General features: G+C 46.1%; 1 protein-coding gene across 7 annotated transcripts in view; it reads left to right on the top strand.

Annotated features, from left to right (window-relative positions):
* The window catches only part of COL7A1 (collagen type VII alpha 1 chain), a 169,726-nt gene extending 150,217 nt beyond the window's left edge, over positions 1-19,509 (top strand). For 4 of the 7 annotated variants that reach the window (XM_033926742.1, XM_033926739.1, XM_033926741.1 and 1 more), the window contains 13 exons: positions 319-372; positions 458-520; positions 646-708; positions 1,604-1,720; positions 3,153-3,230; positions 3,719-3,772; positions 4,493-4,541; positions 6,071-6,079; positions 7,996-8,091; positions 9,257-9,370; positions 10,601-10,663; positions 13,502-13,696; positions 14,511-19,509. In XM_033926742.1, coding sequence (XP_033782633.1) covers positions 319-372; positions 458-520; positions 646-708; positions 1,604-1,720; positions 3,153-3,230; positions 3,719-3,772; positions 4,493-4,541; positions 6,071-6,079; positions 7,996-8,091; positions 9,257-9,370; positions 10,601-10,663; positions 13,502-13,696; positions 14,511-14,533 — 978 coding nt within the window. In that variant the 3' untranslated portion in view covers positions 14,534-19,509. Of the gene's footprint in view, positions 1-318; positions 373-457; positions 521-645; positions 709-1,603; positions 1,721-3,152; positions 3,421-3,718; positions 3,773-4,492; positions 4,542-6,070; positions 6,080-7,995; positions 8,092-9,256; positions 9,371-10,600; positions 10,664-13,501; positions 13,697-14,510 lie in introns of those variants that run through there. The other 3 variants (XM_033926743.1, XM_033926744.1, XM_033926745.1) reach the window with 3 other exon arrangements.
* The last annotated feature ends 8,469 nt before the right edge of the window (positions 19,510-27,978 follow it).

The raw sequence follows: 27,978 nt of genomic DNA, 5'->3' as shown, positions 1-27,978 counted from the left end.
AAGTACCAAAGAGTTGTCGAGATCTTAAGGTGATAAAAGTTGGGTAATAAGAATTATCAAAGAGTTGCTCCAGGTGCATGTCGATGGTCGATATATTACAATTAATTAAACTTGAAACTTATAAAGGTCACTGAAGGGAATTCTGGAGATCTGTGTCATACTCAAAATTACTGTGGTAATATATGTCTAAAGTCTTTTCACAAATATGCCCCAGTAGAGTTATGTGCGTCATGTAGTTGATGGCAAGGAATGCACGTGAAAATATTCTGTGACCACGATTCACAAATCGCACGAGCTTATCATGTCTCTTCACTCCAGGGAGATTCAGGCATTCCTGGACGAAATGGACCTCCAGGGAGAAAGGGAGACTCGGTAAGGAAACGCATCATGCACTCCTAAGAGCACTTGAACACCTTTGGGAGAGTCATAATTAACGGCTGCTGTATCTATTTCTTAGGGAGAACCAGGGATTCCTGGAACTTCAGGAATTCCCGGAAAAGAAGGTATCGTCGGGCCCAAGGTAAGGTTTATATCAATATACATTCTATAGAGATTAAAAAGCAGAGCTTCCGCTAGCCATAATGGTTCTGAAGAAACCTTTTGAACCCTTCTGAGATTCTCTCTTTCTTCATTTTCTTCTTACAGGGTGACAGAGGTTTTGATGGTCAACAGGGCTCCAAAGGGGATCAGGGAGAAAAAGGGGATCGGGTAAGTTCTTGCCATGAGTTGAGTTGAGGATCTACCAATGAGTAGATAAGTTCTTTGCATGGCATGTTAAGACTGCAGAGCGCTGGCTGACAGTGAGCTCTTATACGCATTTAAGGTGTAATTAAAATTTGCTGTCAAGAAATGGCAAACGCCAATGTATGTAGTTGCATTGTTTGCAAAAGCAAAAGAGACAGGTTGGTTCACTCAGGAAACAGTAAGGAAACTAGAGCTAACGACTCAAAAGTTTTAATGCAAAAAAGACGCAATTTAATTTAAAAAAACTGATGTCCAACAGAACAATGCACCGCTATAGTCGTATTCATTCAGTGAAGTAATATAAGGTTCAACTTTATTTAATATACTTCCAATCATAGATACTCAAGCAGTTTACAAAGGGTGAAATTGCAAAAAAACTAGGTTACAAATTATGCATTATAAGAAAAGAGGATAAGGAATAGGAATAAATTAACCCTAACGGGGAGAAAAGGAGGGGAGGGAATAAGGAGAAAACAACTCGACAATACAACTAACACATTTTGCCGCTCTTCAGCACTAGATAAGTCAGATGCATGCAAATATATTATATTTCGTGGTAGGGTTACCAGACATCCGAATTTCTCAGACATGACCTCCTTTTCGAGAACATGTCTGGGAATCCGGACGGCTTTTCAAAACTTTGCCCGGGTTTTGAAAAGCTTCCCATCAAAATCGCGTCGGAAAGGGGCGTCCGCGCATGCCGTCTGGGGGTGGAACGGGGGCGTGACACAGGCAAAATGGGGCTGAACTGGGTGGGCCTGGAGGCATGGCCATGGGTCCGGATTGTCCTTTGGGAAAATCTAGTTACCCAATTTCATGGAGGTCAATCAAGAATTTAATCTATCACTTTTTTCCTCAGGGTGCTCCAGGTGCTATTGGACCTCAGGGTCCTAGAGGAAGTGATGGAGCAGCAGGACCTCCTGGTTCTCCTGGCCCAGTTGGCTCCAAGGGCCCAGAAGGAATTCAAGGACAAAAAGTAAGACTCCCTAGCTCCATCCTGACATTTTCTTTTCATTCAGCACCAGATCACTGGTAAGGAAAGGGCAAATTTTTGCTTTCCTTCTCCTTCTCTAACCTTTCTTTCTCAGACAGTAGCAGATACTTAACATGTTCCTGGGCCTTTCTAATCACACAAACATTTGTCCTGGTAACCTCAGGAGTGACTTGGACAAATCTTATGTTTACAGGCCAGCCAAACCGACTTTTATTTCAGTTTCAGCCAAAACCAAAACTGCCACCGAAATGTCCCAAACATTTTCAGCCAACACTGAAAATGACAGACTGGTTAAATACGGGAAGGTGAAGAGGCACAATGAAGGCAGGGTTAAACTTAGGCCAGACACTGATGCTCAGTACTGTCCAGTTTAAGTTGTCCAGTTAAGACTGGTCAGGAAACTACCTGACCTAAAGTTAACTAGATAAGTGACTAGTTAATATTCACCATCGGTATTCACTTTCTAGTAAAAGTGAACCAGACAGTGTATCCTCATCAACTTAAAATATTCAGCTAGTTAAAATGTTTCCTGTGAGCACATTGCACTAGAACACTGGAGCCTGAATTGTGCTGCAGTTACACCACATACTCTGAAGCAGTGGCGTTGCGAGGGCGAGAGGCACCTGGGGCGGTGGTGACCCTCCCATGCCCTCTTCTCTGCCCCCCTTCCCCACCTCCTCCTGCTGCGCATGGGCCGCTTCACTTCCCCCGTACCTCTGTAATGTTCCTGACGCAAGCAGTAACCCCCAAGCGGCTGTTGCATCGGCGTCAGCTCTTCCTCTGTCACTTCCTAGGTGCAGGTCCAGGAAGTGACATCAGAGGAAGAACCGACGCTGGTGCTCGCACCAGAAACGTTACGGGGGAAAGGGAAGCAGCACACATGCACAGCAGTGGTGGGGAGGGGGGCAGAGAGGAGAGCGGGCGCTTTCACCCTCACTAAGATGGCGCCCAGGGAAGACTGCCCCCCCCCGCCCCCTCCCTTACTATGCCAATACTCTGAAGGATATTTTCTACTACATGTTACCACCACATACCTACAAGGTACAGATCAGCAAAGCTAAATTTTGGATTCAAGCCGACTATGCCCCTTCAACAAAGAATCTCCACAGCTCCAGAAGCTGATTTCTATAAAAAAGGGGCAATTTAAACAGCTCCAACTGTCGTTACGTTGGGGTAAGTTTATAACAGTTCACTTCTTCCAGACCCCCCACATGAACAACATAAAATTTGTCTCCCGCACATCGTAATCAGAGCCAACCAAATGGCACATTCCCAAAGCCCTGGGTCCCAAAAGCTCTTTGGAAGCCATTTTGCTACAGAAGCCCTGCATTGTAGTCATGTGGGTGCTTCTGAAACATGATCTAAGGTTAAAATGTGATGCTATTAATTCTCTTCTGCATCTTTTCTGAAACAGGGCGAACGGGGTCCTGCAGGTGAGAGTGTTCCAGGACCCAGAGGAAGCCCAGGAAGTCCTGGAGAGCGAGGAGAACAGGTCGGAAGAAATATTATTTTTGACTTATTTGTTAGCAGGCTGCCTTTTTATTTTCACAAACTGGGGTGAAGGTTACGAACAAGGTCTGAATGAGGTTGAGATGAGATACAGCAGACGTCTAAGCTCTGCAGAATTAAATTTCCGGCCTGGGAAAGGAATATCACCAGCGCTGATGTTGTTAGACTGTAGCAAAGCCTCTAATAACCCTTGCAGAAAGATATGCAGATTCAAAGAAAACGAAAGAGGAGATCCAGAAAGGAGAACCAGAAGAAAGATGCTGACCCAACTAGAGCAATCAGAAACGCCAACAGGTGAAATCCCAATGGTAAACAACAGTTAATGCAAGAGGGCAAAGGTAGGCCAAAAAATCTAAAGAATAGAAAAGGCAGGAAAGAGGGCCAGGAACAGGAGAAAAACCCGTTAGGAGGCATAACCATGTAGGGGAATTCTGCTCTTGTCACAAAGCCATGTTGATTTTTCTTTTTCAGGGCAATCAAGGACTGAATGGTATGAAAGGAGAAAAAGGAGCACCTGGAATGACGGTGAGGGAAAGATCCTATCAGATACCGCATTGTTTCAGTAGCGAGATGTGAAGCAAAAGTTCACCCAAAGCATTATGGTAACCCCAGGCAAATCACATAGAAACATAGAAACATAGAAATAGACGGCAGATAAGGGCCCACGGCCCATCTAGTCTGCCCACCTTAATGTCCCTCCCCTATCTTTGCCCTGTGAATAGATCCCATGTGCCGATCCCATTTGGCCTTAAAATCAGGCACGCTGCTGGCCTCAATCACCTGTAGTGGAAGACTATTCCAGCGATCAACCACTCTTTCAGTGAAAAAGAATTTCCTGGTGTCACCTCATAGTTTCCCGCCGAGGTGACACCAGGAAATTCTTTTTCACTGAAAGAGTGGTTGATCGCTGGAATAGTCTTCCACTACAGGTGATTGAGGCCAGCAGCGTGCCTGATTTTAAGGCCAAATGCTTTGATTTTGCTCATAATTTTACCACCCAAGCTGTGGAAAGAGAGTTACATAAGTGTCCAAACCAATTGACTGAAGCATAAAATTTCAGCATGTTGCAATTTTATTTCTCTAGAAATTAAAGACATGAAGAGAAAAGCGTGCAAATGGCTGAGAAACCAGCAACCTACCATTCTCGTATATCAGCCACTTGGGTTCATTTGCAAATCATCAGGCAACTCTATTGTCAATTGTGAAGGATTTTTTTTTTTTAACATTTTCAAATTTCTTTTGCAGGAAGAGGAGATTCGTGGGTTTGTCAAACAGGAGATGAGTCAGCACTGCGGTGAGTGTGGAAGCTAGAATAATTCAGTGCGGTTTCAGATTACACAGCGCTTTAAATCCTGGTTATTATCACTTAGCGTAAGCCATGCAAACTTCACATTCTGACTGTACAATGTTGGTAAACCCCCCCAAAAAGAGACCAGCAAAAAGGTTACACAAACCACCTCTAAATGGAAGACATGTCCAGAGAAAACCGGACAGCTGGTAACCCTACTCACTTTACGCCATTTATAGAGCTAGCATAAGTGCAAGCCCTAAGTTTGGCAGGGCCATATGTAACTTACAATATTCTTTAAGGGCCCTTTTTATTACAAAACCATGGTAGCAATTCTGCCATGGCAAATGCACCTATAGCCCATTCGATTGCTAAGGGCTTTGCTGCATGAGCCATGCCAAGGGAGCTATGGGAGTGCATGGCACAGTGATTAGGTTGTGGGTTCAAATCCCTCACTGCTCCTTGTGACCCTGAGCAAGTCACTTAATCCCCTCAGTGCCCCAGGTACACTAGATAGAGTTTGAGCCCGCCAGGACTGATAAGGAAATATGATAAACCACTTAGGTTATAATTGGTATATAAATAATTACATTTAAAAAAATAAATGCTCACTAGAACAGCTTTGTAAAAAGGGCCCTAGTTAACTCCTGGATTCTATATATAGTACTGAGATTTTAGTGGCAACGTTTGCATACAGATCAAAGATCCATGCACAGAAGAATTAGCTTACAAGCCAATTAATTGCAATTAATTAATGCAGTTAATTGGCAGTAATTGAAATTTGCACACATACCTTCCCATTCCCTGTTCTCTAACCCCACGCTTCTAAATCCCCTGGTGTGCAACTCAAAAGAGGGCAAGGGCAGGAGAGTGGCGGGATAACAGAGTTATAGAATAGCCCCATTTTTGCACCAAAATGCCTGGCATTTATACCAGGTTCCAGCTGGTATGTAAGTAGGAGTCCCCAATTAAGTACTACCTGTACTAATCCCCAGCGAACACCTTCCCCCCCCCCCCCCCCCCCCAGAGAGTATACTGGTCTGCAAAGAAAAATTGCTTCCGGAAATTACCTGCCCAGCTCGATACTACACAACACCATCATTCCCTGAGTCTCTTTTGAGTCTTCAGGGTATAATTTCCCAGCGCGACCACTGTGATTTTCTAGTAATTACATTACATTAGAGATTTCTATTGCGCCATTACCTTGCAGTTCAAGGCGGATTACAAAAGAGTTAGAGAAGGTGGGTTACAAAAGAAGATCTCTGGTCATTTCCCGAGCGAGTAAATAGTAGAGCGGGTTGATTCAGGGGAGTCAGGAAGAAGAGGGAAGGAACTCATAGTATTAAGACTTTTTCAGGGATTTCTTGAAGAGTATAGCATAATGCAGCTTCTTGGGATAAAGAGTTTGTAGGGTCTCGGTAATTTAGGCTAGCACCTGAGGAAAAATGCATGCCAATGTTGTATGAACATCGATGCATCCAGTGTCTATATTGCTGCTAATGTCTGTCTTTCTGGTCTTTTCCTTTTCTTTGCAGCTTGTGGAGGTCAGTCCCTTTCTTTGAATTGCACATTTCTATATCCTTCGTGAAGGAAAACATGTCTCAGTTTGTTGTACCAAGCAACACCATGGATGTATTGCTGAAATGACTGGTGTCCAGTTGTGCAGTAGCTATGGGAATTGTTATAAAGCAGTGGTCTCAAACTCGCGTCCCGGGGGCCACATGCAGCCCGCCAGGTCCTATTTTGAGGCTCTCCATATGTTTATCATAATCACAAAAGTAAAATAAGAGTTTCTTGATCCTATGTCTCTTTAGCTATAAATGACAATATTATTATTAAGATTTAGCTAGGTTTTGAAAAGCCATCCGGACCACCAGACATCCTCAAAAGGAGGACATGTCGGGGGGATGTCGGGTAACCCTATGCATATGCCAGAGCTGCCAGGGTACCCAGTTCCAGAAGGGAGGGGTTTTTGTTTCCTGGTCATGAAGTTACATTTCAAAGCAGTGTAGAATTTGTAGTCTTTGATCCTACCTGCAGACCTTGTAATGAAATGGGATGAGGCAGTCCAAAATTCAGGACTGGTCTATAAATCTCCTTCCTGGAAGCAGATGAGCTGAGAACTCCGCATAGGCTGTCGGTTGAAGATGACTTTGCTAGCACAGAGCAATTCTTGGTGAACAAATGTGTTGTCATGATCTCTCGGGCAACTGGGGCTGGTGTCGTGGTTCTTGCAACCGCCCAGTTTCATTGATCAATGCTTCAGGGGATCACCTAAGCAAACTCGGATGTGGCACCAGCCAGACAGATGTAAGAACCAAATGTGTTTTCACACAGCGCAAAGAGAAACATCCCATGCTCCTCCTTGTGACGCTGGGCCCCAGGTACATTAGATAAGATTGTGAGCCCACTGGGACAAACAGGGAAAAATGCTCAAGTGCCTGAATAAATTGATATAAACTGTTCTGAGCTCCCCTGGGAGAACAGGATAGAAAATTGAATATTCAGCATCTGATAACCAGAGCTGGTATTGTGACATCATAACGCCTCATTCCACCAATAAGCCAACCTCATCGGTGATGTCACAATGACCTACACTTGACCACTTTTGCTACTTTTTGATTTGTAAAGTGGTACAGTTAAAGCTACAGCCTCGGCGCCCTGAGGTTGCGAGTTCAAACTCACACTGCTCTTTGTGACCCTGGGCAAGTCACTTAATCCCCCCCCCCCATTGCCCCAGATACAATAAATAGATTGTGAGCCCACCAGGACAGACAGGGAAAAATGCTTGAGTACCTGAATGTAAACCACTTATGCTATAAGTAGTACATAAATGCTAAAAATAAATAAATAGAAAAATAAGGTGCAGGAAGAATGCAAGAGCCAGAAAGTAGAATAATAACTGAAAGGGAATGAGGAGGGACGACTGAGCTCTGCTAATGGAATGGCTTATGCATTTTCATATACCTGTGTAGAAAGAAGTTTGTGATGAGAGAGCCCTGTCAGTGGTGGCGTAGCAAGGGAGGCTGGCGTCTGGCATCGTCGCTCCGTGCGCCCCCCAGTCTTCCCCGCCATGGCATGAACCTCCCCATCTTCCCAACCACACTGTGGCCTCCCCCCCCTCCCCCGTCCCACTTACCTCTTGAAATGTTTGCCGGCGCGAGCAGCACCTTCCGCCTGCTGCTCGTGCTGGCCTCGGCACCCTTCTGACATCATGTCGTGGTCCTGTGACCAGGAAGTGACATCAGAAGAGCTGAGGCCGGTAAAGAGGCACGGGGGAGGGGCAGAGAGGAGGAAAGGCACCGGTGTCCCCTGGGATGGATTGCTCCCCTTACTACGCCACTGATTTTGAAAACTGGCCCTGCCCTTCCTTTGTTCAATTAATGCATGCAGTGTTTGAGTATTCCCTGCTTTGGATAACCTCTCCTTCAGCTGTGTGTTGTGTCCTTGTACCGCTCAGGTGCTCTCCCTGACTATCAGTCTTCCCCATCGTACCTGTCTCTTAAGTCTCGTCTCATTCCAGTCCTAAAGCTCTCTCGCACTGATGAAGAGGAGGGTGAGTCTCGTCCTTTATGTTCTTTGCCAAGCAAGAAGTACTAACTGCATTGCTTCCTCAGACAGACCCGCCAATACATAATTGCAGCACAGTTTGCTCCCTCTATAACAATTAGCATTTAGAGAAAAAGGCATTTAGAACCTCAAGTTGGAACCAGCTTCATTCTCCAAGCAGGTTATGTAAAATATGGTGGTACAAGGAAGATTTTAGATAGAACTGAGACGTCTCGAATTCTGCTAGCCTTTCAGAAAAGGCTCTGTGGATGTAGACAGAGCCTTTTCTACAATGCATGCAGGAATGCATGCTTTTGCTGGCAACAGCGCCCAGTGCCAACGTCTACAATATCAGTGGAGACAACTTGGCAACAAGCGTATGTACAGTATGTCCTGGCACACACACGTGTGTGTTGATATTTCATAACATACAACTCTATGTGCATGTCTTCGATTTTAGAAATCTCTGGTTATCACAGAGCCTGATATAATTTGCCAGTGTTGCTTTTGGAGGAGAGAGGGGGAACACGGGAGGGATTAAGGGGGTGACCTCCCTAATCCCTCCAGAAGACTGCTAAACAAAATAAGTTCAAGTTCAATGAATTTGATATACCATCTAATGCAAAACCAAAGCTATTTTTTAAAACCCACTAAAATAAAGTATAAACAACAAAACATGTTGACATATTTTCAGTAAAACAAAAACGCACATAATATGAGCAGCTGTAAATCTCCATATCAATCTTGGAGAACTTAAGCATGCATTCCCCTTCTGGAGCATGTATGTGAATTCTTGTAACCCTGCCCAAAACACATTGCCTTTCCATATGCATGTTTTTGCAATCTGAACACATATATCAAACTTTCTAAAATCAGGATTTAAATGTATGTACTGTAATACCAGTGTGTCTAAATACCAGTTTCTGCACGTCCAAATTGCAAATAGGGATTCTACCATACATAGAAAACATAGAAAAATGACGGCAGAAAAGGGCCATAGCCCATCAAGTCTGCCCACACTAAAGACCCACCCCCCTAACTTTACCCTCTTAGATATCCCGAATCTCCCAACCTGTCATTATTTGGCATAGAGAATTCCTTATCATTCATTTTTCTCCTGTTGTTATGACCCTGATGTTAAAAGAGGTGACAAAGGGATGTCCATTTTGTAGGACAGAAACCGGCTGTGAACACCGATGACCCTGAATACGAGAACATGTATAGCATGGAAGACTTCAAGGAAGAAATAGAGCCAGACGGGACCAAAGGATCCATATTGATGGACGGTGAGTCTCCTTATCCCATCTATAAACTCCTCAGATTTCAATGTCTAGAATCTGTTAAGTAGAGAGTCACGTTCTGCCCACCTCTAGGCTGGATTTTATTTTACGTAACGAAAGGTTCCACTGAGTAAGGCATCTCACGGCTATTGCTTTTTTTTTTTTTTTTTTTCCCCATAAATGTTGTGATTGGTAAACTTGTTATTTTGCAGTTCCAGCACAGACTTAATCTCAGTACGGGCCTTTATTGCATTTGAATTGAAAGTACACTTCTCCCTCCGTATGCTCGAATGCAGAAAAAACGCAAATAACTTTTTCATATGTTATTTGCTGTTTTCGATTAAAAACCCATCGTGATTATGGTGAAACTGCGAATAACATGGCGGGAGACCTGGCCTGTTCCTGAAGGAGAGGCAAAACACGGTGAAGAAAGTGCCGGGAGTCGGTGATTTTTCTCTGCAAACGCTTGGAATCGGCAATTTCTCAATGCAAGCTGACATAATTTGAGAATAATCGAAACCGCGATTGCTGAAACCGCGAATACGGAGGGAGAAGTGTAATAGTAGACCCTAGCAGAAAAAGACCAATTAACCAAGTCTGCCCAGTTAGGGGGGGGAGGGGTGGATAGCTGCAGAATAGTGCAAAGAGATCCTCTCCTTCTCCGAGCCTGTGATTCTTTGGATGGCTCATCTTACAGGTTAGCGTCATAATCTTCAAATGCTGGTTAAAATTCAGCTTGTCACCTTAACATTTTTTTTATTCCATTAGAAGTTTGGGAACCAGTGGCATAGCGAGGGTGAGATGCGCCCGGGGCGTAGGTTCCCCTCCCCCACCCTCATCTCTGCCCCCCCCCACTCCTACCTCGATCCCAACTATCCCCCCCATATCTTCCCCCCATCGCTCTAGTTCTTCACCGCTGCGAGTAACAACTTTCAATATGCATCCCGCGACCCCGCCTCTGATATCACACTTCCTATGCGCGGCACCCGGAAGGGATGTCAGCAGGAGAGCTGACGCGGTTGCCAGGAACGCATTGGTGGTGTTGCTCGCCGCGCTGAACTACTAGAGGTACAGGGAAGGGGTGGGGGTGCTTGCGTGGCAAGGGGAGGAGTGGGAGGAGGCGGGACAGAGAGGAGGAGGAGTGCCAGCGCAAAATGCCACCCTTCCCCCCCCCCCCCATTACTACGCCACTGTTGGGAACTATTCATAAATCACTATTTTGCTTCTTATTTCTAGACGTGATGACCTCAACTGTGACTCCTGAGCACAGACGACATAAAAGAGATACCTCTGAGCAAGGTAAGACCTTCTCAATGACTCTCACGTTCAATGAAAGTGGGACTCGGTCACCCCTTCATCCAACCTCACTCTTCCCATATTATACATGCAAATGCATCAAGTCTCGGGAGACTAGAATGGATGCTTTTATCAAACCTCTTCCTTGGCCAGAGGACTAAGGGGTCTTTTTTTTCCTTTTCCTTCCTTTCTCCTCTTCTTTCTCTTTTTAAATTCCCTGTCCTATTGTTCTTTCCATATATGTCTTTCCTCTCAACTTTAAAAATACTAAATTGTAGTTCTCTCCCCTCTCCCCTCTTTGTATTAGTTGGTCTGTATGTCCAATTGTCTACCCCATTGTTTATATTTTACTAATTTTGGATTTTTGTATGTCGCTTAGTAAAACTAAATAAGCAATTCATCAAAGTCTAATAGAAACTTGAAATGCTTACTAAGGTGCACTAGTGCGTCTTAGCGCGTGCTAATGCGACCGTTATATCCTATGGACGCGTAGGCACATGTTAGCACTTAGTGCGCGCTAAGAAGCACTAGCGTACCCTAGCAAAAGGACCCCATGCTTAACCAGCTTAGGATGTTCAGACGCTCATTTCAAGATCCATTTTTTAGATCCACTTGATCGCCTGTTCTACCATATTTATTCCCTCCTCTACAAAGGGCGACAGCCGCGGTGGTAACAGCTCCTTCGCTCATAGAATTCCTATGAGCATCCGAGCCATTACTGTCGCAGCCAGCGCTAAACCACACTCACTGCGGCTTTGTAAAGAAGGGGTTATTTATTTATTCAATTTTCTATATCATTCTCCCAGGGGATCTCAGAACAGTTTTACATGAATTTATTCAGGTACTCAAAAGCATTTTTCCCCGTCTGTCCTGGTGGACTCAAAATCTATCTAATGTACCTTACCTCCCCTCTTCGGAACTTGAGCTCTCTCCAAGTTTTCCGCAAACATCTGAAAACCTGGCTTTTCTCAAAAAATGTAAGTCTCCCTCCAACTTAGGAATCAAGGAAACTCTTATATCTTGGCATCCCAAGTCCTCTAAATTTTCTTCCCACTTCTTCCTCTAACCCTCTGTTGTAGTTCCTTCCTATTTCTCCTACTGTAAACCGCGTCGAGCTCTACGAACGTGGAGATGATGCGGTATACAAACCTAAGGATTAGATTAGATTAGTCTGAATATAACTCACTTTGAACTACCCATGAAAAGTCCTGAGAGAAATCCAAATAAATACACATACTGGGAAACGGATCAAAGAAGGGTACTCTCCTTTATATTATGTAAATGAGCTGCATAAAGATTCAGCTGGAAATTAAATCTCTTGCATCAGTGTGAATGACAGAGGTAGGAAACAGCTCTGTTCAAGAGAATCCAAGGATATCTTGTAGATAGGATGTGAGAAAGTGATGCCTAACCAATGAACGCTTTCATGGAAATGTGCAGATCCTGGAGAGGCTACCAGTTACATTCTCTAAATTAATTTGGGATTTATGGGTCGCGCTATGCCTACATCGGTTCAAGGCGACTTACAAAATGGAACAAGCAGAACTGAAAGGGGCGATAAAAAAGGAATCTTAGGAATATTTTACAGCATAGGTATACATTACAGCAAGGCTAAGAAGCATAGGCTAAGATCGGTGGGAACTGAAACGATAGAGAGCATGTATTGTGTGGGTACACCGACAATTGCGCGCAGGGACAAGCGCACAGGACGACTCCTCAGGCCCCATCCCTTGGGAGGGGCTTGAGGCACCTGAGGCATCTCAAGCCCCTCCCAAGGGTGGGGTCTGAGGAATATCAGCAAATCAGGGCCTTAGTGTTAGGGTAAGGTTTATATCATGATTAGGGCTCTCATAATCATGCTATAAACCTTACCCTAACACTAGATAGCAAGTGAATTTTTTTAAAGTGGGGGGTCCCCCCAACCCCCTTTCAAAAAAGAGGGTTTCTTTGTAACCCTCAAAAAGACAAAAAAGTGTCCACCGCCGTAATTTTCCTGCGTGCAATTGTCCTGCGCTCATTTGATGGGTCACCATTGTATGATTAAGGGAGATTGATACAACTCTAAAGTGTGGTGGGAGGTACATTAAAGGAACATAAGGGGAGGAGCATATGCGACAGGAGAGCTAGCGTAGTTAGAAGAAGCAAGTCATGAGGTAGGTAGAGTCTGTTTCAGTCATCATCCAGGGTAATAAGACAGAGAGTGGTGCCATGCGTCTATTACTCTGGGAGTCTGTTGGGTTTGGCTTTGGATTGATGTAACGGATTTTGGGTTTAGTTGCCAGTAGAGTCGAAGAGAGAGGTTTTTAGTTTCTTGAGAAACTTGGCGTAGTTAAATTCACTTTTGATGTTAGGCGGGAGGTACGCTCCGATACCAGCACTTTTTAAAATGGGCAGAAGACAATGAAACAGCCCGTGACAAACACTCAAAGTCACTTCTCTAGATGCGCATATTTTCCCGAGCTCCTGAACATAGTCTAGGACAGGAAAGGCGATGACTAATGGAGATACAAGGGCCTGGATGATAGAAGTTTCCCCTCCTGGAGGAAAAGTTCATAGTCTGTTATTGAGAAAGACATGGGGGAAGCCAATGGTTGCCCTGTACCGGGAGCATGGAATATTGCTACACCTTGGGTTTTGGCCAGGTAATAGTGACTGGGCTTGATGGATCATGGGTCTGACCCAGTAAGGCTATTCTTATGTTCTTTTTCCTCTCTGAAAAAAAACTATTTCTGAATAACTCCTATACATTTAGTAAATATTGCTAGTTGATGGCCAGGAATAGAGATTTCTCATTCAGCAAGGAGCATTAAAAAGCATCAGTTTTGTCACCTTGCCCAACAGATCCTTGCAACCTACATCTGGATGAGGGAGACTGCACCACATACACCCTGAAGTGGTACTATAACCAGAAGATGACTGAGTGTCGACTGTTCATCTACAGTGGCTGTGGCGGGAACCTGAACCGCTTTGAGACAAAGGAGGATTGTACACTCCAGTGCACAGACATGGGAGCAGCAGGAAGCCAATGGCGTAAGGGTTGGTTGGAGTTTGATGATAACATTGAAAATCCTGGGGACGGTTTTAGGTTCTGATCCCATAATTATTATTATTATTTTCAATTTCTTCTGTGCTTAACATTTAAATGCTGGTAGTTTAAATCACTATGGGATAGATTTATGTAGCACTTGCCACATGTACATCATGTCCAGAAATGCCCCCCGGTCTGGAAGTAGAAATGATCAAGTATGACTTTTCTGTACAAAACATTTTCACATTCAGGAAACAACATGATGTGGAGGGGCATTTTCGATATGATGTCTAAATCGAATTTTGGATGTTTTGCGGAACACGTTTTCCAAATGGGGAAAATGTCTTTTTGTTTCAAAAATGGCCATTTCTTAGAAGTGGTTTTGCACGGTACATCAGTCTTTTTGAACCAGTTTTGGGAAAAAAAAGTCCAAAAGAAAAACGCACTATGGGGTCCTTTTACGAAAGCGAGTTGACCGATTTAGCAGTCGCTGATTTGGTGCGCGCTAAAAATGCTAAGGCGTCCATAGAATATAATGACCACCACCCCTCTCCCTTTTTACAGAAGCGTAGCGTGGTTTTTAGCGCCGGTCGTGGCGATATCAGCTCCTAGGCTCATATGAGCATCAGAGCTGTTACCACTACAGCCGGCACTAAAAAACATGGTACGTATTTGTAAAAGGGGGGATTAACCAATGATTTATTTTTAAATCTGCTGTAATCGTAGACTAATTGAAATATTGCTGGCCACGAAGTCATCCATTTAGATACTTCATAACAAGTCAAGACATCTAAAGAATTGCTCTTTTTACTTCCTTTGCAGATGCAACAGCTGGAAAAAGCTAAAACAAAAAATACACCCCGAACAAAGCCAGAAACCAAGTGTGCCATTTGTAATATTTTTGTCAAGATTGCTCCCAGTTTTCTGGGGAAAGAGAGAGAATCAGTGGCCTGGCTTTGAGAGAACATTCCTTAGAATTCAGCTCAAAGAAGTATCCACTTCACAAAGAATGTGCCACAAATGGGAAGGAGTTTAGGTGGGTTTTATTTTGACCTCTGGGAAATTGATCTTGTCCATTTTAATAGTATTATGATGATTGTAATATCTGGTGCATGATCGTTATTGCTGTAGCAGAGAAATGGTGCTATTTTTAAACGTTGTAATGTTTTTACATAAGTTAAGGTGAAATTTTTATCAAATGAAAACATCAAAAAGTCTTATGGCTTTCTGTAAAGGTTCAGACTGAAACATTTAACTTATTATATTTACTAGTGATTTTTACATGATATTAGTTCAAAGTGCATTGGGATAGAGGCAGGTGGTGGTGTCAAAGTGTTTCTGCTATCGTTTTTACCATCACTTATCCATGATCACGCGTACCATCCTCAGAGCTGCTCTTAGAGCTGTACTGTAGAAATTATAGGCTTATTTGGCATGTAAGGAACACGATTGCCAGGCTGGGGTGGTTTTCTGGTTGTAATTCCACCATTGCATCGTTTTTCCGAGTAGGCAATGAATAGCATTTTTACTGAGAAATGTGCACATTCATAAACCTCTTTTATGAGGGTCAATTGAAAAGCTTCTGGTCTAATCAAGAAAATAGCTTCTTTTTTTTTTTTTGTAGGGGGGATGAAATTTATTTTCAACACCGTCTCTTTTTAACTCAATACATTTGCTCCAACATTTTTCCAGACCTTTCATGCTTTCAGTAAAATACAAAATGTCTAAACTGGGAAAATAGCTATTTACAGCATCTATGACCGCAGAATCTGAAGACAGCCATTTTTTTAGGTTTGGAAACAGTAGTTGCACAGGGCCAAATCCGGAGATTACAGTGGATGAAGAATTAATTCAAACTGCAATTCATGTAATTTTGCTGTCATGATTGTTGATGTATGAGCTGATGCCTTGTCCTGGTGGAAAAGAACTTTCTTTTTGGTCACATGAGGACATTTCTTCTTGATTTCAGTGCTTAGATGTTGTAATAAGCCAGCATAATATTTGCCAATAATGGCTTTTCCCTTTTCCATATAATCAATAAAAATTATCCCATGGAAATCCCAAAAGACGGTTGCTATTACATTCCAAGTTGATGGAGCCATTTTCGCTTTCTTCGGAGTCGGTTCATCTATTGTTGTCCATCGTTTGGATTGTTGTTTTGTCTCAGGAGTACAAGATGAACCTGAGTCTCATCCACAGTCACAAACCATCACAAAAAGTCATTCTCATTGTGCTTAAAACACTCAACATGTTTTTGAAATGTCCAATCAAATTTGTTTTTAGTCGACAGTTAGGAAACACTGCATCCATTGTACACTCAACTTCCTCATGTCTAAATTTTCATCTAGGATGGAGTGTACACATTCTCAGGAAATGTCAGCAGCCTCTGCTATCTCATTTAAGGTTAATTGGTGATCTTCCATCACCGTTCCGTGAATTTCATCAACCATTTTGGTGTTTTTGGATGGCCGGAGAGTTCTTCATCAACAATGCTAGCCCGGCAACATTTAAACTCAGCAGCCCACGCTTTCACCGTTGAAAATGGAGGAGACGCATCACCATACACTGCATCTAACGCAGATTTAATTTCAGTAGGCAATTTTCCCTTCAAATGAAAGAATTTCATCATGGTGCAATACTCAGTTTTGTCCATTTTTATAAAGTGGAGCAATTGTTCACTTTAAAAGGCTGACGCAACATAAGTAGACATCAGATCTAGCTGTAGATATTTGTCAATGCCATCTGTCAGATAGATATAGAATTGTGATGCTAATCTTGCTCTTTCTTGGTCAGACCAGAAATTTTTCAATTGACCCTCATATATTACAGATAGTTTCTTATTTGCCTATTAGTTTATCAAACACTATTTTAGTTATTTAAGAATAGAATTCAGAGGCCGAGAGAAGAATGGAGAAAACTGTTGCAAAATGTAGCTTCTGTTGAACGCTAGAGAATCATCATGTCACATGTTCATGACCAAGTTGCTTTAGTAGATATGGTATGTGTGGTTTAGGATAAGGAGAGAATCTCCATCCACTGTGTTGTTTTCATATAACCAAGCATGAGATGCTAACATAGTAGATGATGGTGGATAAAGATTTTCACTGTCCATCCAGTCTACCCATGGCAAATCGTACCTTCCCATACTTAATTAGCAACGCACTAGGGTCTTGCCTCAGCAGGCCACCACCTGTACCTGAATGTAAGTCACTTTGAGCTACTACTGAAAAAACTACATGCTAAATACATTTTTTTAAAGTGCACGATGCAGTCTGCAGCATTATACAGAGCAACTCTATGTGGCAGCAGCAAATCCATGAATGGGAAGCTACCATTAAAGTATGATTTCCACTTTTGTTGCGCCTTGAACTCATCCTGCAATTTTCTGCCTACCTCAAAATGTAGGTCGAATGGGTATCACACCTGATTCCATCTGGCCACGCTCCAGTTCCTCTTAACTTCCTCGGGTCACTTGGGTCACACAGCTCACTACCAGTCATGGCCAGTCAATCTTGCATGGATGGTCATAGCTGCATACGCCATGTGGGTTTGGAAGGGATGGGAAGGGAGCACTCTGGTCCCTCTGGTCCCTCCTGGCTACACAGTTCATTACTGGTCATGGTCAATCAAGTTGGAGCACACTTATCTCTCCTAAACTCTCTGGTCACTCCAATCTCTACCAGTCATCAAGCTGGAGCACTCTGGTCCCTCTGGTCACTCCAAGCTCTACTGGTTACACAGTTTACCACTGGTCACAACCGGTCAAGGTTGGACTTACTGAGGATTAAGCTAGATGCCAGCATTCAACTCCCAGGTATCTTTGCAGTGTCCATATGCAAATTATATGCAAATATTCCTCAGATCAGTTGTAGTCCAACGGTCTTTCACTTCTACTGTTCAAGAACTCTTTAGAAAAGGGATATTACACATATATAATGGATAACCCATCCCTTCCAACCCCACATAACTTATCTAAGCAGCTATGACTATCCATGCAGGATTCTTTGTGTCACTCTGAGAGGACCAAAGTTCAATTAAGTCACCCTACACCCAGGTTGTCTTCCTTAAATTTGGGGTTTCTGGTGAAGGGACACCTCCCTCGTCACAACTGTAGTTACGCCCTTCAGTATGATACTACTATTCTTTGTCAAATCATGGACTATATCTGGGCTTTGCCAGACGACTCAAGGGTCCCATACAGGGTACTTCATTTGCATTCTACTGCTCTTGAGTGATAACTGACAGCTGCCAGATGAGGTTGGAACAAAAAATTTCACTTGAAAAAGTTTCACCTTGACCCTGAATAAAGGAAATGATCTCCAGCAAGAGCTGAGATTTCTGAGATAAAGCTGTAAATATTTTAGAGAACATGTTTCTATATAAATATATATTGTATAATGCTTAATACATGGTTCTTAACCATGATAGAAGTTCATCAGGGCAGCTACTCTATGGTGCTATTGCTATGTTCTGAGAATTCTGGAGGTAATTTCGTAACCACCTGCATTGATGAAAGCATAAAGACACTTTTCATGCCAAGGCCTTTGCGAGATCGACTTTCACTTTGAAAATTGCCCCAGGAAAAGTGTCTGCAGACATTTTCAGCTGCTAACTTCTGCAGATCCTTTGATTATATATATATAAAGATGTCTATATTTCTAAACTCTGCCCCTGGGAGTTTCTCCTCCGTGTAAAAATGGCACTGCAGGTGTACTTCCACCCACATACAATGAAGGCAGTTATATAAAAGGCCATGTCTGCACGTAAATCACTATTTTATGCAACACACTGCTCCAGCCCCAACAACCATGTATTCCTCAACAATAACCAATGCATTTAATAATGTAACATGGAACTTTATAACCAGTTCTGATTCTCATACACAACCGGTTTTGTTACTACAACAACCTGTAATTAACAGAACATCTGTCACACTCTGCATTGTTTGCATGATAGCTGTAGATAGGGTTACCAAACTCTTGGAAAACCCGGACATGTCCTCTTTTTAGAGGACTGTCTGGGTGGACTTTCCAAAACCCGGTAGTTTGTCTGGGTTTTAGAATTCTGGCCGAGTCTGGAGGGCCTCTGAGCACATGCTCGGAGGCCCTCCAGACAGGGCCCAGAGGTTGGAGAAGAAAGGCGAGGCTTTGGGTGGGGGGGTGGGGGGCGTGGGCAGAATGGAAATGAGCTAGAGGCAGAACAGGGTGGGGCCATGTGTCCGGGTTTCTACATCGGAAAATCTGGTAACCCTAGCTGTAGAGAGTAAGCGGCCCCATTCTTGTTATTTTCCAAGTTGCATGTATTTTAAGTAAAGGGCCATTTCACATACCACAGTTTCAGGCTATTCCCAGCTGCTGCTATCCCCTTTCAAGGGACAGCCTGATCGACATCACGCTTAAAGATCTGTCTTTTCACCTGAGCTTTTGGTGAGTCTTAGACATCATGGGCCATGCTTGCATTGGAAAAGCCTGATTGTTTCTCCTTCTCCCCCTTCCCCTCCTCCCCCACTACCATCCTGTCAATATATGGACTGCTTTCCTCCTTTTTCTGTAAAAGTTATTGTATACACTGCCTTGCACTGCTCCTGTATGAAAAGTGATGCATTAAATCCCAAATAAACATAAACCTTGTTTTGATCTCTTTGCTTGTATACACTCATGTAAGATTCAGTGAGGGTTGCCTTCAGTGGTTGCTATGAAGGGATCAGACGTGCTTTTCCGAATTTCTTCCACAATTTCAATTTGTGTATGTTAATCAGCCATCAAAAACTGTGTGACACAAATGGATGCAAATAAGACTGTTACAAATAAAATGTTGCAATACTCCAGACTCAACTTGCGTTATTTTCAGACTAAAATTTTAAAATTGCAATATGAAATTTTTCAATTACAGCCAATGCATAAGGAAAGACAGCGTCATGACCTGCATTGTTAGGCATTGCGGGAATCATGCAGACTGTCATCTGCTGGTTGTCTTTTGGAATATGACCTAATTAGATTTGTCTTTCCATGTCCTTTGCACTTTTCCATGGAACTAAGGCAGTGGTCTCAAACTCAAATCCTTGGCAGGGCCACATTTTGGATTTGTGGGTACTTGGAGGGCCTCAGACAAAAAGAGTTAATGTCTTATTAAAGAAATGACAATTTTGCATGAGGTAAAACTCTTTATAGTTTGGCTAAGTCTTAATCATAATATTGTCATTTATAGCGGAAGAGATATGATCAAGAAACTGTATTGGAAGTTTGGTGAAGCCATATCAGTTTGAACAGATACAAATACTTTTTTTTTTTTTTTTAAGGGAGATCTTCTAAAGCAGTGGTTCCCAACCCTGTCCTGGAGAACCCCCCAGGCCAGTCGGTTTTCAGGATAGGCCTAATGAGTATGCTTGGAGCAGATTTGCATGCTTGCCACTTCCATTATATGCAAATCTCTCTCATGCATATTCATTAGGGCTATCCTGAAAACCCAATTGACAGGGTTGGGAACCACTGGTTTAAAGCATGTAACCTAATGGCTAGGGCAGGATTCAGTTGCCAGGGCGGCTCCTTCTGAGCCTGGACAAGTCTCTTAACCCCCTATTGCTCCAGATAGAAAAACTTAGATTGCAAGCCCATTAAGGACAGAGAAAATACCTGCATGTAATGAATATAAACTACTTGAATTGTTCTACAGACAGGCAGAACATCAAGGCCATGAGCCTTTATTTACCCTTTAAAATGCTTCTCATATAACTGCAAAGACACCTACATCAAAGAGAATATTCAATGTACAGGAAAACAGAGTTTTGCCACAAAGATACAGTAACAATTCCTAAGCATTACTAAAGATTTAGCAATGCAAGAAAACTCCTAACAGCACTCTTATTCAACATATCAAAAGGAGCGATTTGTCTACAATGAAAAGAAAAATTAAATATGTAACGGGAAGTGGTTCATCTTCTTAAATACTTAGGGCTCCTCTTACTAAGCTAAGCTAGTGGATTTGGCGTGCGCTGCGTTGCCGCACACGCTAGATGCTAACGCCAGCATTGAGCTGGCATTATTTCTTGGTGCGTCGCGTGGGATTAGCGGGCACGGCAATGCAGCGCGCGCTAAAAACGCTAGCGTACCTTAGGAAAAGGAGCCCTTAGACCCAGGAATTTGAGATCAGTTAGAACTAGACATTGTGACTCCTTTCCCTTCAAGGAAAAATTGTACTTCAGAGGGCTCGTAGAAAACAGGAATTCTGATCAAGAATTTGCAGGGATACCCCCAAGGAAATAACGGGATCCGGAAGGTTCGCCCCCCACATTTCGCCCCCAGCAATTCGCCCCTCACATTTCGCCCCCCACATTTCGCCCCCAGACACATTTCGCCCCCACACATTTCGCCCCCGCACATTTCGCCCCCCGGATGTTTCGCCCCCACACATTTCGCCCCCGCACATTTCGCCCCTGAGTGTCAGACTATTCCTCTCGCAGGCGATTTCTTTGCCGACACGACGGCGCTCTCGATGAGGGAGAGGACGGTGGGGGCGGCCCGCCCGGAACTTGCGTGCGGGTCCGCCCGCCTTAGAGCGCTGCGCCTTCTTGCCGATCGGCTTTCTGCCCTCGGCGTTTTTTAAACTTGTTGCCGGCTCTCCCCGCGTGGAGCTGGTGCAGGAGGGGGGGTGCGGCTTGCAAGGAGTCGGGGCGTAGGCCGCGCCGGCTTTCAGGGCCGCCGACTCCCTCCTCCCTGGCCGCAGGTTGCTTTGCCGTTCGGGGTCGGCTAATCGTTGGGGGGGGCGGCACCTCTGCCCAGGCCGCGGGCCGCGTGTGAGCCAGCGGCTCGCGGCACCGAACAACTCTCTTCCTGGCAACTATATGAGCGGGGCGGGTCGCCCCACACGTGCGGGCTGGTCCGCCTGCCCGGGAGCGTCGGATCGGATTCCTGCCCTTAGCCTGTAGTCTTCCCTCCTCTCATACCGCGGGCCGCGTTGGAGCCAGCGGCCCGCGGCGCAAAAACGCACCGTACCGGCGCTCCCCTCCTCCCGGCCGGGCCGCTTGGGGGCTCCTTCTCCCCCTCCGGCACCAATGGCCGACCGCACCAGACCGGCGCTTCCTTCCTCCCAGGCCGCGAGCCGCGTAGGAGCCAGCGGCCCGCGGCAAAAAACGCATTAGACCGGCGCTCCCTTCCTCCCAGGCCGCGAGCCGCGTTAGGGCCAGCAGCTCGCGGCGCAGAACGCGCGTGCCGGCGCTCCCCCTGTAGCGGCTGGCGGCGCCGACTGCAGCGGACCGGCGCTCCCCTACTGCCGGGCCGCGGGCCGCGTTGGGGTTGTCTGCTCGCGGTGGCGTTCGGGGTCGGCTGGTCGTTGGGGGGGGGCCGCGCCTCTGCGCGGGCCGCGTTTGGGCTGGCGGCTCGCGGCGCCGAGCGACTCTCTTCGCGCTGGGGGGCGGCGCCGGCGTTCGGGGGCGCATCAGCATACTCCCTGACTCCTTAAAAAAAAAAAAACCGCTACAAATTCAAAGTGCACAGCTGGCGGCCCTGCAGCTCCGGACTTCCCCACACCTGCTCTCCCCCCCCCCCCCCCCGATCACTATTATTTTAAATGTTATGGCAGCCACGGCGCTGTATCCATCGGAGGAGACTTCTAACCTCGGCCTGCCCCGGAACTCTTCCTGCAACAGCAACTTCATGGCCGAGGTTAGAAGTCTCCTCCGATGGATACAGCGCCGTGGCTGCCATAACATTTAAAATAATAGTGATCGGGGGGGGGGGGGGGGAGAGAGCAGGTGTGGGGAAGTCCGGAGCTGCAGGGCCGACATTAGAGGCAGTGAGAACAGCCAGCTGTGCACTTTGAATTTGTAGCCTGCCGTCGTGTCGGCAAAGAAATCGCCTGCGAGAGGAATAGTCTGACACTCAGGGGCGAAATGTGCGGGGGCGAAATGTGTGGGGGCGAAACATCCGGGGGGCGAAATGTGCGGGGGCGAAATGTGTGGGGGCGAAACATCCGGGGGGCGAAATGTGCGGGGGCGAAATGTGAGGGGCGAATTGCTGGGGGCGAAATGTGGGGGGCGAAACTTCCGTGAACCGGAAATAACATTGTTTCATCTGAAGAAATCTTTTCTTCCTGTTATTGCAATTTTTTTTCTCTTTTAATTGATTGTATATGTTCTTAGTTTTTTAAGTACATTATATTTTTGTAAACCGTTTATTTCTTGATAAACAGTATCGCAACCAACGAAGAAGTTCCTTTCTTATGACTAGGTCTTTAAGTAAATTGGTCAATAAGTGAAAAGCTGCCACTAGTTCTTACCCACTTCCCTCCTGCCCATGTAGCAGCTCTTTCCCTCCCTTCCACACCCTCCCAATCCATGTAGCATCTCTTTTCTTCCCTCCCTCCCTTCCTTCCCAGCTTGTGCAGCATTTCTTCTCCTCCCTTTCTAGGGCTCCCATGGGAGCGTATCTTTCTTTCTCTCTTCAGTATTGTGCAAAGCAAAGCAGAGGAAAGTCTTTTGGGTTGGCTATTGGCAACATGTGGAGAAAGTTGCTGGCGGCCTATGAGAGCCGCAGAAATATTAATCTACATCCCCTAATTGGAGAATTGGCCATTAGTCCATGCGGTCGTTAAATGTGAAGGTCGGCAAGGGAAGATGATCTGTATTCAAATTTCACCTCAGTAACAACACCACAAAATCCCTCCGCTGTCAGATTCTGTGAAGCAACACAAAAACCTGTAAATATGCCACTCAAAAACTATATAGCAAACAGCATCGATGGACAGCGGACCTGCAACATTTTCAGCTAGGGCTGGAGGCAGCAGTTATTATTGAGGGTAGTGGGGAAACAGAAATAGAGACCAGTTACAGGAATTTCAAGAACATGACTCTCAAAATTGCTGGTCTTCCCAGCTAGCAGGCACTGATGGTTGTAAAAGAAACATTGGCTTGCTGTCTACACCCAAAAAATATTTTATGGCACAGTACTCAGGTAGGGCACGTACTCAGGTAGGGCTAGTGTCAGTTAGGGCGCTGGTCTTTGAACAGAGGGCTGCCGCGTGAGCAGACCGCTGGTCTGACCCAGCAGTGGCATTTCTTATGTTTCCATCTCTTTTGGGAACACACCAGTGTGGTGACACACTGGTTGAGAACCACTGCTCTAAGGTAATGTGGAAATGTTGGCGATGTCCCTTTAACCTGAATGAATAAAGCTTTTTTTCCCCCACAATTCTCACCATATGCTCACCAACACAAAAAATCTCAGTATGATCAACAATTACTAATGTGAAAATAAAACTGCTCTGAATACACAAAAACAAATTATAATTGCAACCTTTTGCCCCTGTGCACACGCGAACCAATCTTCTTCAGAAATGCAAATTACAGTATCACCAAGGGCAGGCTCCAAGGCTTTTAGTAGCACTATGAGATAAGGATGAGGAGATGTGATACCACTGGCCAAAGTACATTGAAGCTCTGTAGACATGTCCTGACGCTTTGTGCAGGTAAAAAAAAAAGGAGAGAAGAAAACCATCTTCCAACTAAAATCTGGAATTAAGCTTGAATAGACATGTTCATAGAGGACTACTTCTATAGTAGGTACATTTTCATTATTACTTTTGACATGTGGTAGCTATTCTGCTTCTTACTTGTGGCTCTCTTAATTGTCATAGGTGAAAGAAAGCTCATCCAGATACATTTATTTCATATCCATTAGCAGTTTTGAACTAGGATGGTTAGTCTACTTGGTAAGCTTCTTAATACTGATCAAGAAACAGGACTAATTATCTGAAAACAGCACAAGATGCTAGTCACTGCTTCAGTATAGCATTAACAGGCAAATACTGACCTGTGATTTGCATTTTGCACAAAATTGATCAAATGCACTCAATGAAGTTGCTAAGTAGCACATTTAAAACAAATCAGAAAAATAGATTGCTTCACTTATCATGTAATTATAATCTGGAATTCATTGTCATTGGACATGGGAAAAGCTGTTAGCTAGCAGGGTGTATAAAAGCTTTGGACAAGATCCCGGAAGAAATGTCTATAAATCATTATTATTAAGATGGACAGGATTTGAGGAAAATCCACTGCTTATTTCTGGTCACAGTTGGAAACAAAATAGTGGGGTTGATGGGCCTTCAGGCTGTCCCAGTATGCACTTAGGCCTTGATTCAATAAAGTCTACCTAAAGTTAGGCACCAATATAGACACCCATTATATAAAACGTAGGTGCCCATTATAGAATCATGCTTAGTGTTGCCTAAGTGTGCTTAGATGGCCTTCAGCAACCTAACATTTAGGTGGCCCCAATTTATTCCAGAGTAGAGAATGACACAGTGACTGTTTCCAGTGGTAAGCCATGGCAAACCCACAGGAATGGGGGAAAAATGTGGGCGTTTGCTGCAGGTTAGGAAACAAGGCTTTTCACTGCCCCGTGGGAGCAGTAAAGGGCCTTGTTCCCACAGTAAAGGATCACTGCCACAAATCTCCTCGGTTCACGGAAGTTTCGCCCCCCACATTTCGCCCCCAGCAATTCGCCCCTCACATTTCGCCCCCGCACATTTCGCCCCCCGGATGTTTCGCCCCCACACATTTCGCCCCCGCACATTTCGCCCCCCGGATGTTTCGCCCCCACACATTTCGCCCCCGCACATTTCGCCCCTGAGTGTCAGACTATTCCTCTCGCAGGCGATTTCTTTGCCGACACGACGGCAGGCTACAAATTCAAAGTGCACAGCTGGCTGTTCTCACTGCCTCTAATGTCGGCCCTGCAGCTCCGGACTTCCCCACACCTGCTCTCTCCCCCCCCCCCCCCGATCACTATTATTTTAAATGTTATGGCAGCCACGGCGCTGTATCCATCGGAGGAGACTTCTAACCTCGGCCATGAAGTTGCTGTTGCAGGAAGAGTTCCGGGGCAGGCCGAGGTTAGAAGTCTCCTCCGATGGATACAGCGCCGTGGCTGCCATAACATTTAAAATAATAGTGATCGGGGGGGGGGGGAGAGAGCAGGTGTGGGGAAGTCCGGAGCTGCAGGGCCGCCAGCTGTGCACTTTGAATTTGTAGCGGTTTTTTTTTTAAGGAGTCAGGGAGTATGCTGATGCGCCCCCGAACGCCGGCGCCGCCCCCCAGCGCGAAGAGAGTCGCTCGGCGCCGCGAGCCGCCAGCACAAACGCGGCCCGCGCAGAGGCGCGGCCCCCCCCCCCAACGACTAGCCGACCCCGAACGCCACCGCGAGCAGACAACCCCAACGCGGCCCGGCAGTAGGGGAGCGCCGGTCCGCTGCGGTCGGCGCCGCCAGCCGCTACAGGGGGAGCGCCGGCACGCGCGTTCTGCGCCGCGAGCTGCTGGCCCTAACGCGGCTCGCGGCCTGGGAGGAAGGGAGCGCCGGTCTAATGCGTTTTTTTGCCGCGGGCCGCTGGCTCCTACGCGGCTCGCGGCCTGGGAGGAAGGAAGCGCCGGTCTGGTGCGGTCGGCCATTGGTGCCGGAGGGGGAGAAGGAGCCCCCAAGCGGCCCGGCCGGGAGGAGGGGAGCGCCGGTACGGTGCGTTTTTGCGCCGTGGGCCGCTGGCTCCAACGCGGCCCGCGGTATGAGAGGAGGGAAGACTACCGGCTAAGGGCAGGAATCCGATCCGACGCTCCCGGGCAGGCGGACCAGCCCGCACGTGTGGGGCGACCCGCCCCGCTCATATAGTTGCCAGGAAGAGAGTTGTTCGGTGCCGCGAGCCGCTAGCTCACACGCGGCCCGCGGCCTGGGCAGAGGTGCCGCCCCCCCCAACGATTAGCCGACCCCGAACGGCAAAGCAACCTGCGGCCAGGGAGGAGGGAGTCGGCGGCCCTGAAAGCCGGCGCGGCCGACGCCCCGACTCCTTGCAAGCCGCACCCCCCCTCCTGCACCAGCTCCACGCGGGGAGAGCCGGCAACAAGTTTAAAAAACGCCGAGGGCAGAAAGCCGATCGGCAAGAAGGCGCAGCGCTCTAAGGCGGGCGGACCCGCACGCAAGTTCCGGGCGGGCCGCCCCCACCATCCTCTTCCTCATCGAGAGCGCCGTCGTGTCGGCAAAGAAATCGCCTGCGAGAGGAATAGTCTGACACTCAGGGGCGAAATGTGCGGGGGCGAAATGTGTGGGGGCGAAACATCCGGGGGGCGAAATGTGCGGGGGCGAAATGTGTGGGGGCGAAATGTGTCTGGGGGCGAAATGTGGGGGGCGAAATGTGAGGGGCGAATTGCTGGGGGCGAAATGTGGGGGGCGAACCTTCCGGATCCCAATCTCCTCCATCCCCACCTCCCCTCCCCTCCCGGCTAGCAGCCCCCACTTGCTATCGCAGGTCCAGCAGCCCACGGCGCCCTCATGATCACGGATCAAATGGCAAAAAAACAACAGAAAAACCCCTGAGACTCCTGCCCTGGGCCTACCAGCCTCTTAGAAGTTTCATTGATAAAGAGTAGGGGCTGTTGCAGGGTTTTGAGGGGGGGGGGGGTTGCATTTGACCTGCGATTGGGAGGGCTGTTGGATCAACGATTGTAGAAGGGGCAGGGAGGGAGTTGCTTGGGCTGCTGGAGTGGCTGGAGCTTAAGGGACCGGGACCAAGCTCGCAGGGACAAATTTTTTCCCCGTGTCATTCTCTTCACCTAAGCATTTTTGCTCTTCTGTGAAATAGTTTGTGCTCAGAATCTCCAGAAAAAAATATAGTTACAGGTACAAATAATGAACTGAATAAATAATATTAAAAAAAAAAAAAAAAAAGCACCAAGCATCAAAAGAGACCCTAGCCTTCTCACTATGGACAGGCTTCCTCGGAATTAGATCAAACAGGCAAATTCTGAGCTTAGACTAGGGTGGGACAAGGTAAAAGACGGATCCTTCGGATACACCAGGCACTGACTCTCCAGTGAATTGTAGAGCCTTTCCTACATCCAGTAGCATCATAGAAAAATATTAGAGGTAGATTATTATTATAAGAGGTAGATTATTTGCTTAAACAGGGATCCAACTACAGGGTCATTTCGCCATAGCCCTGGAGATCTAGACGGGCACCATATTTCTACCTTATTTCCAAAATTATACGTGCACAATCTAGCATAAGGATGATGCAGCTCCCCATGATCATCATCACTAACACCCAATCCTATTTTTCCAGTTTGCGACCGCGTGAAGGCTCCAGCTCCTCCTCTTTTAACCTAAAACGGGGAGGGACTTGGCAAAGGGGCGGGGGGATCCCGGACCACGCAGCCGCCCAACCGCTTCCGCTTTCCCCCACCCCCGACGGCCTGTGGCGTCACTGCGCGGCGTGCTTGCGTGCGGTCGCGGCGCAGGCGCGTTGCGGT

This window comes from Geotrypetes seraphini, chromosome 17, assembly GCF_902459505.1.
Source record: "Geotrypetes seraphini chromosome 17, aGeoSer1.1, whole genome shotgun sequence".
In the NCBI taxonomy this organism is placed as follows: Eukaryota; Metazoa; Chordata; class Amphibia; order Gymnophiona; family Dermophiidae; genus Geotrypetes; species Geotrypetes seraphini.
This window is presented reverse-complemented; position numbering and strand designations above follow the sequence as displayed.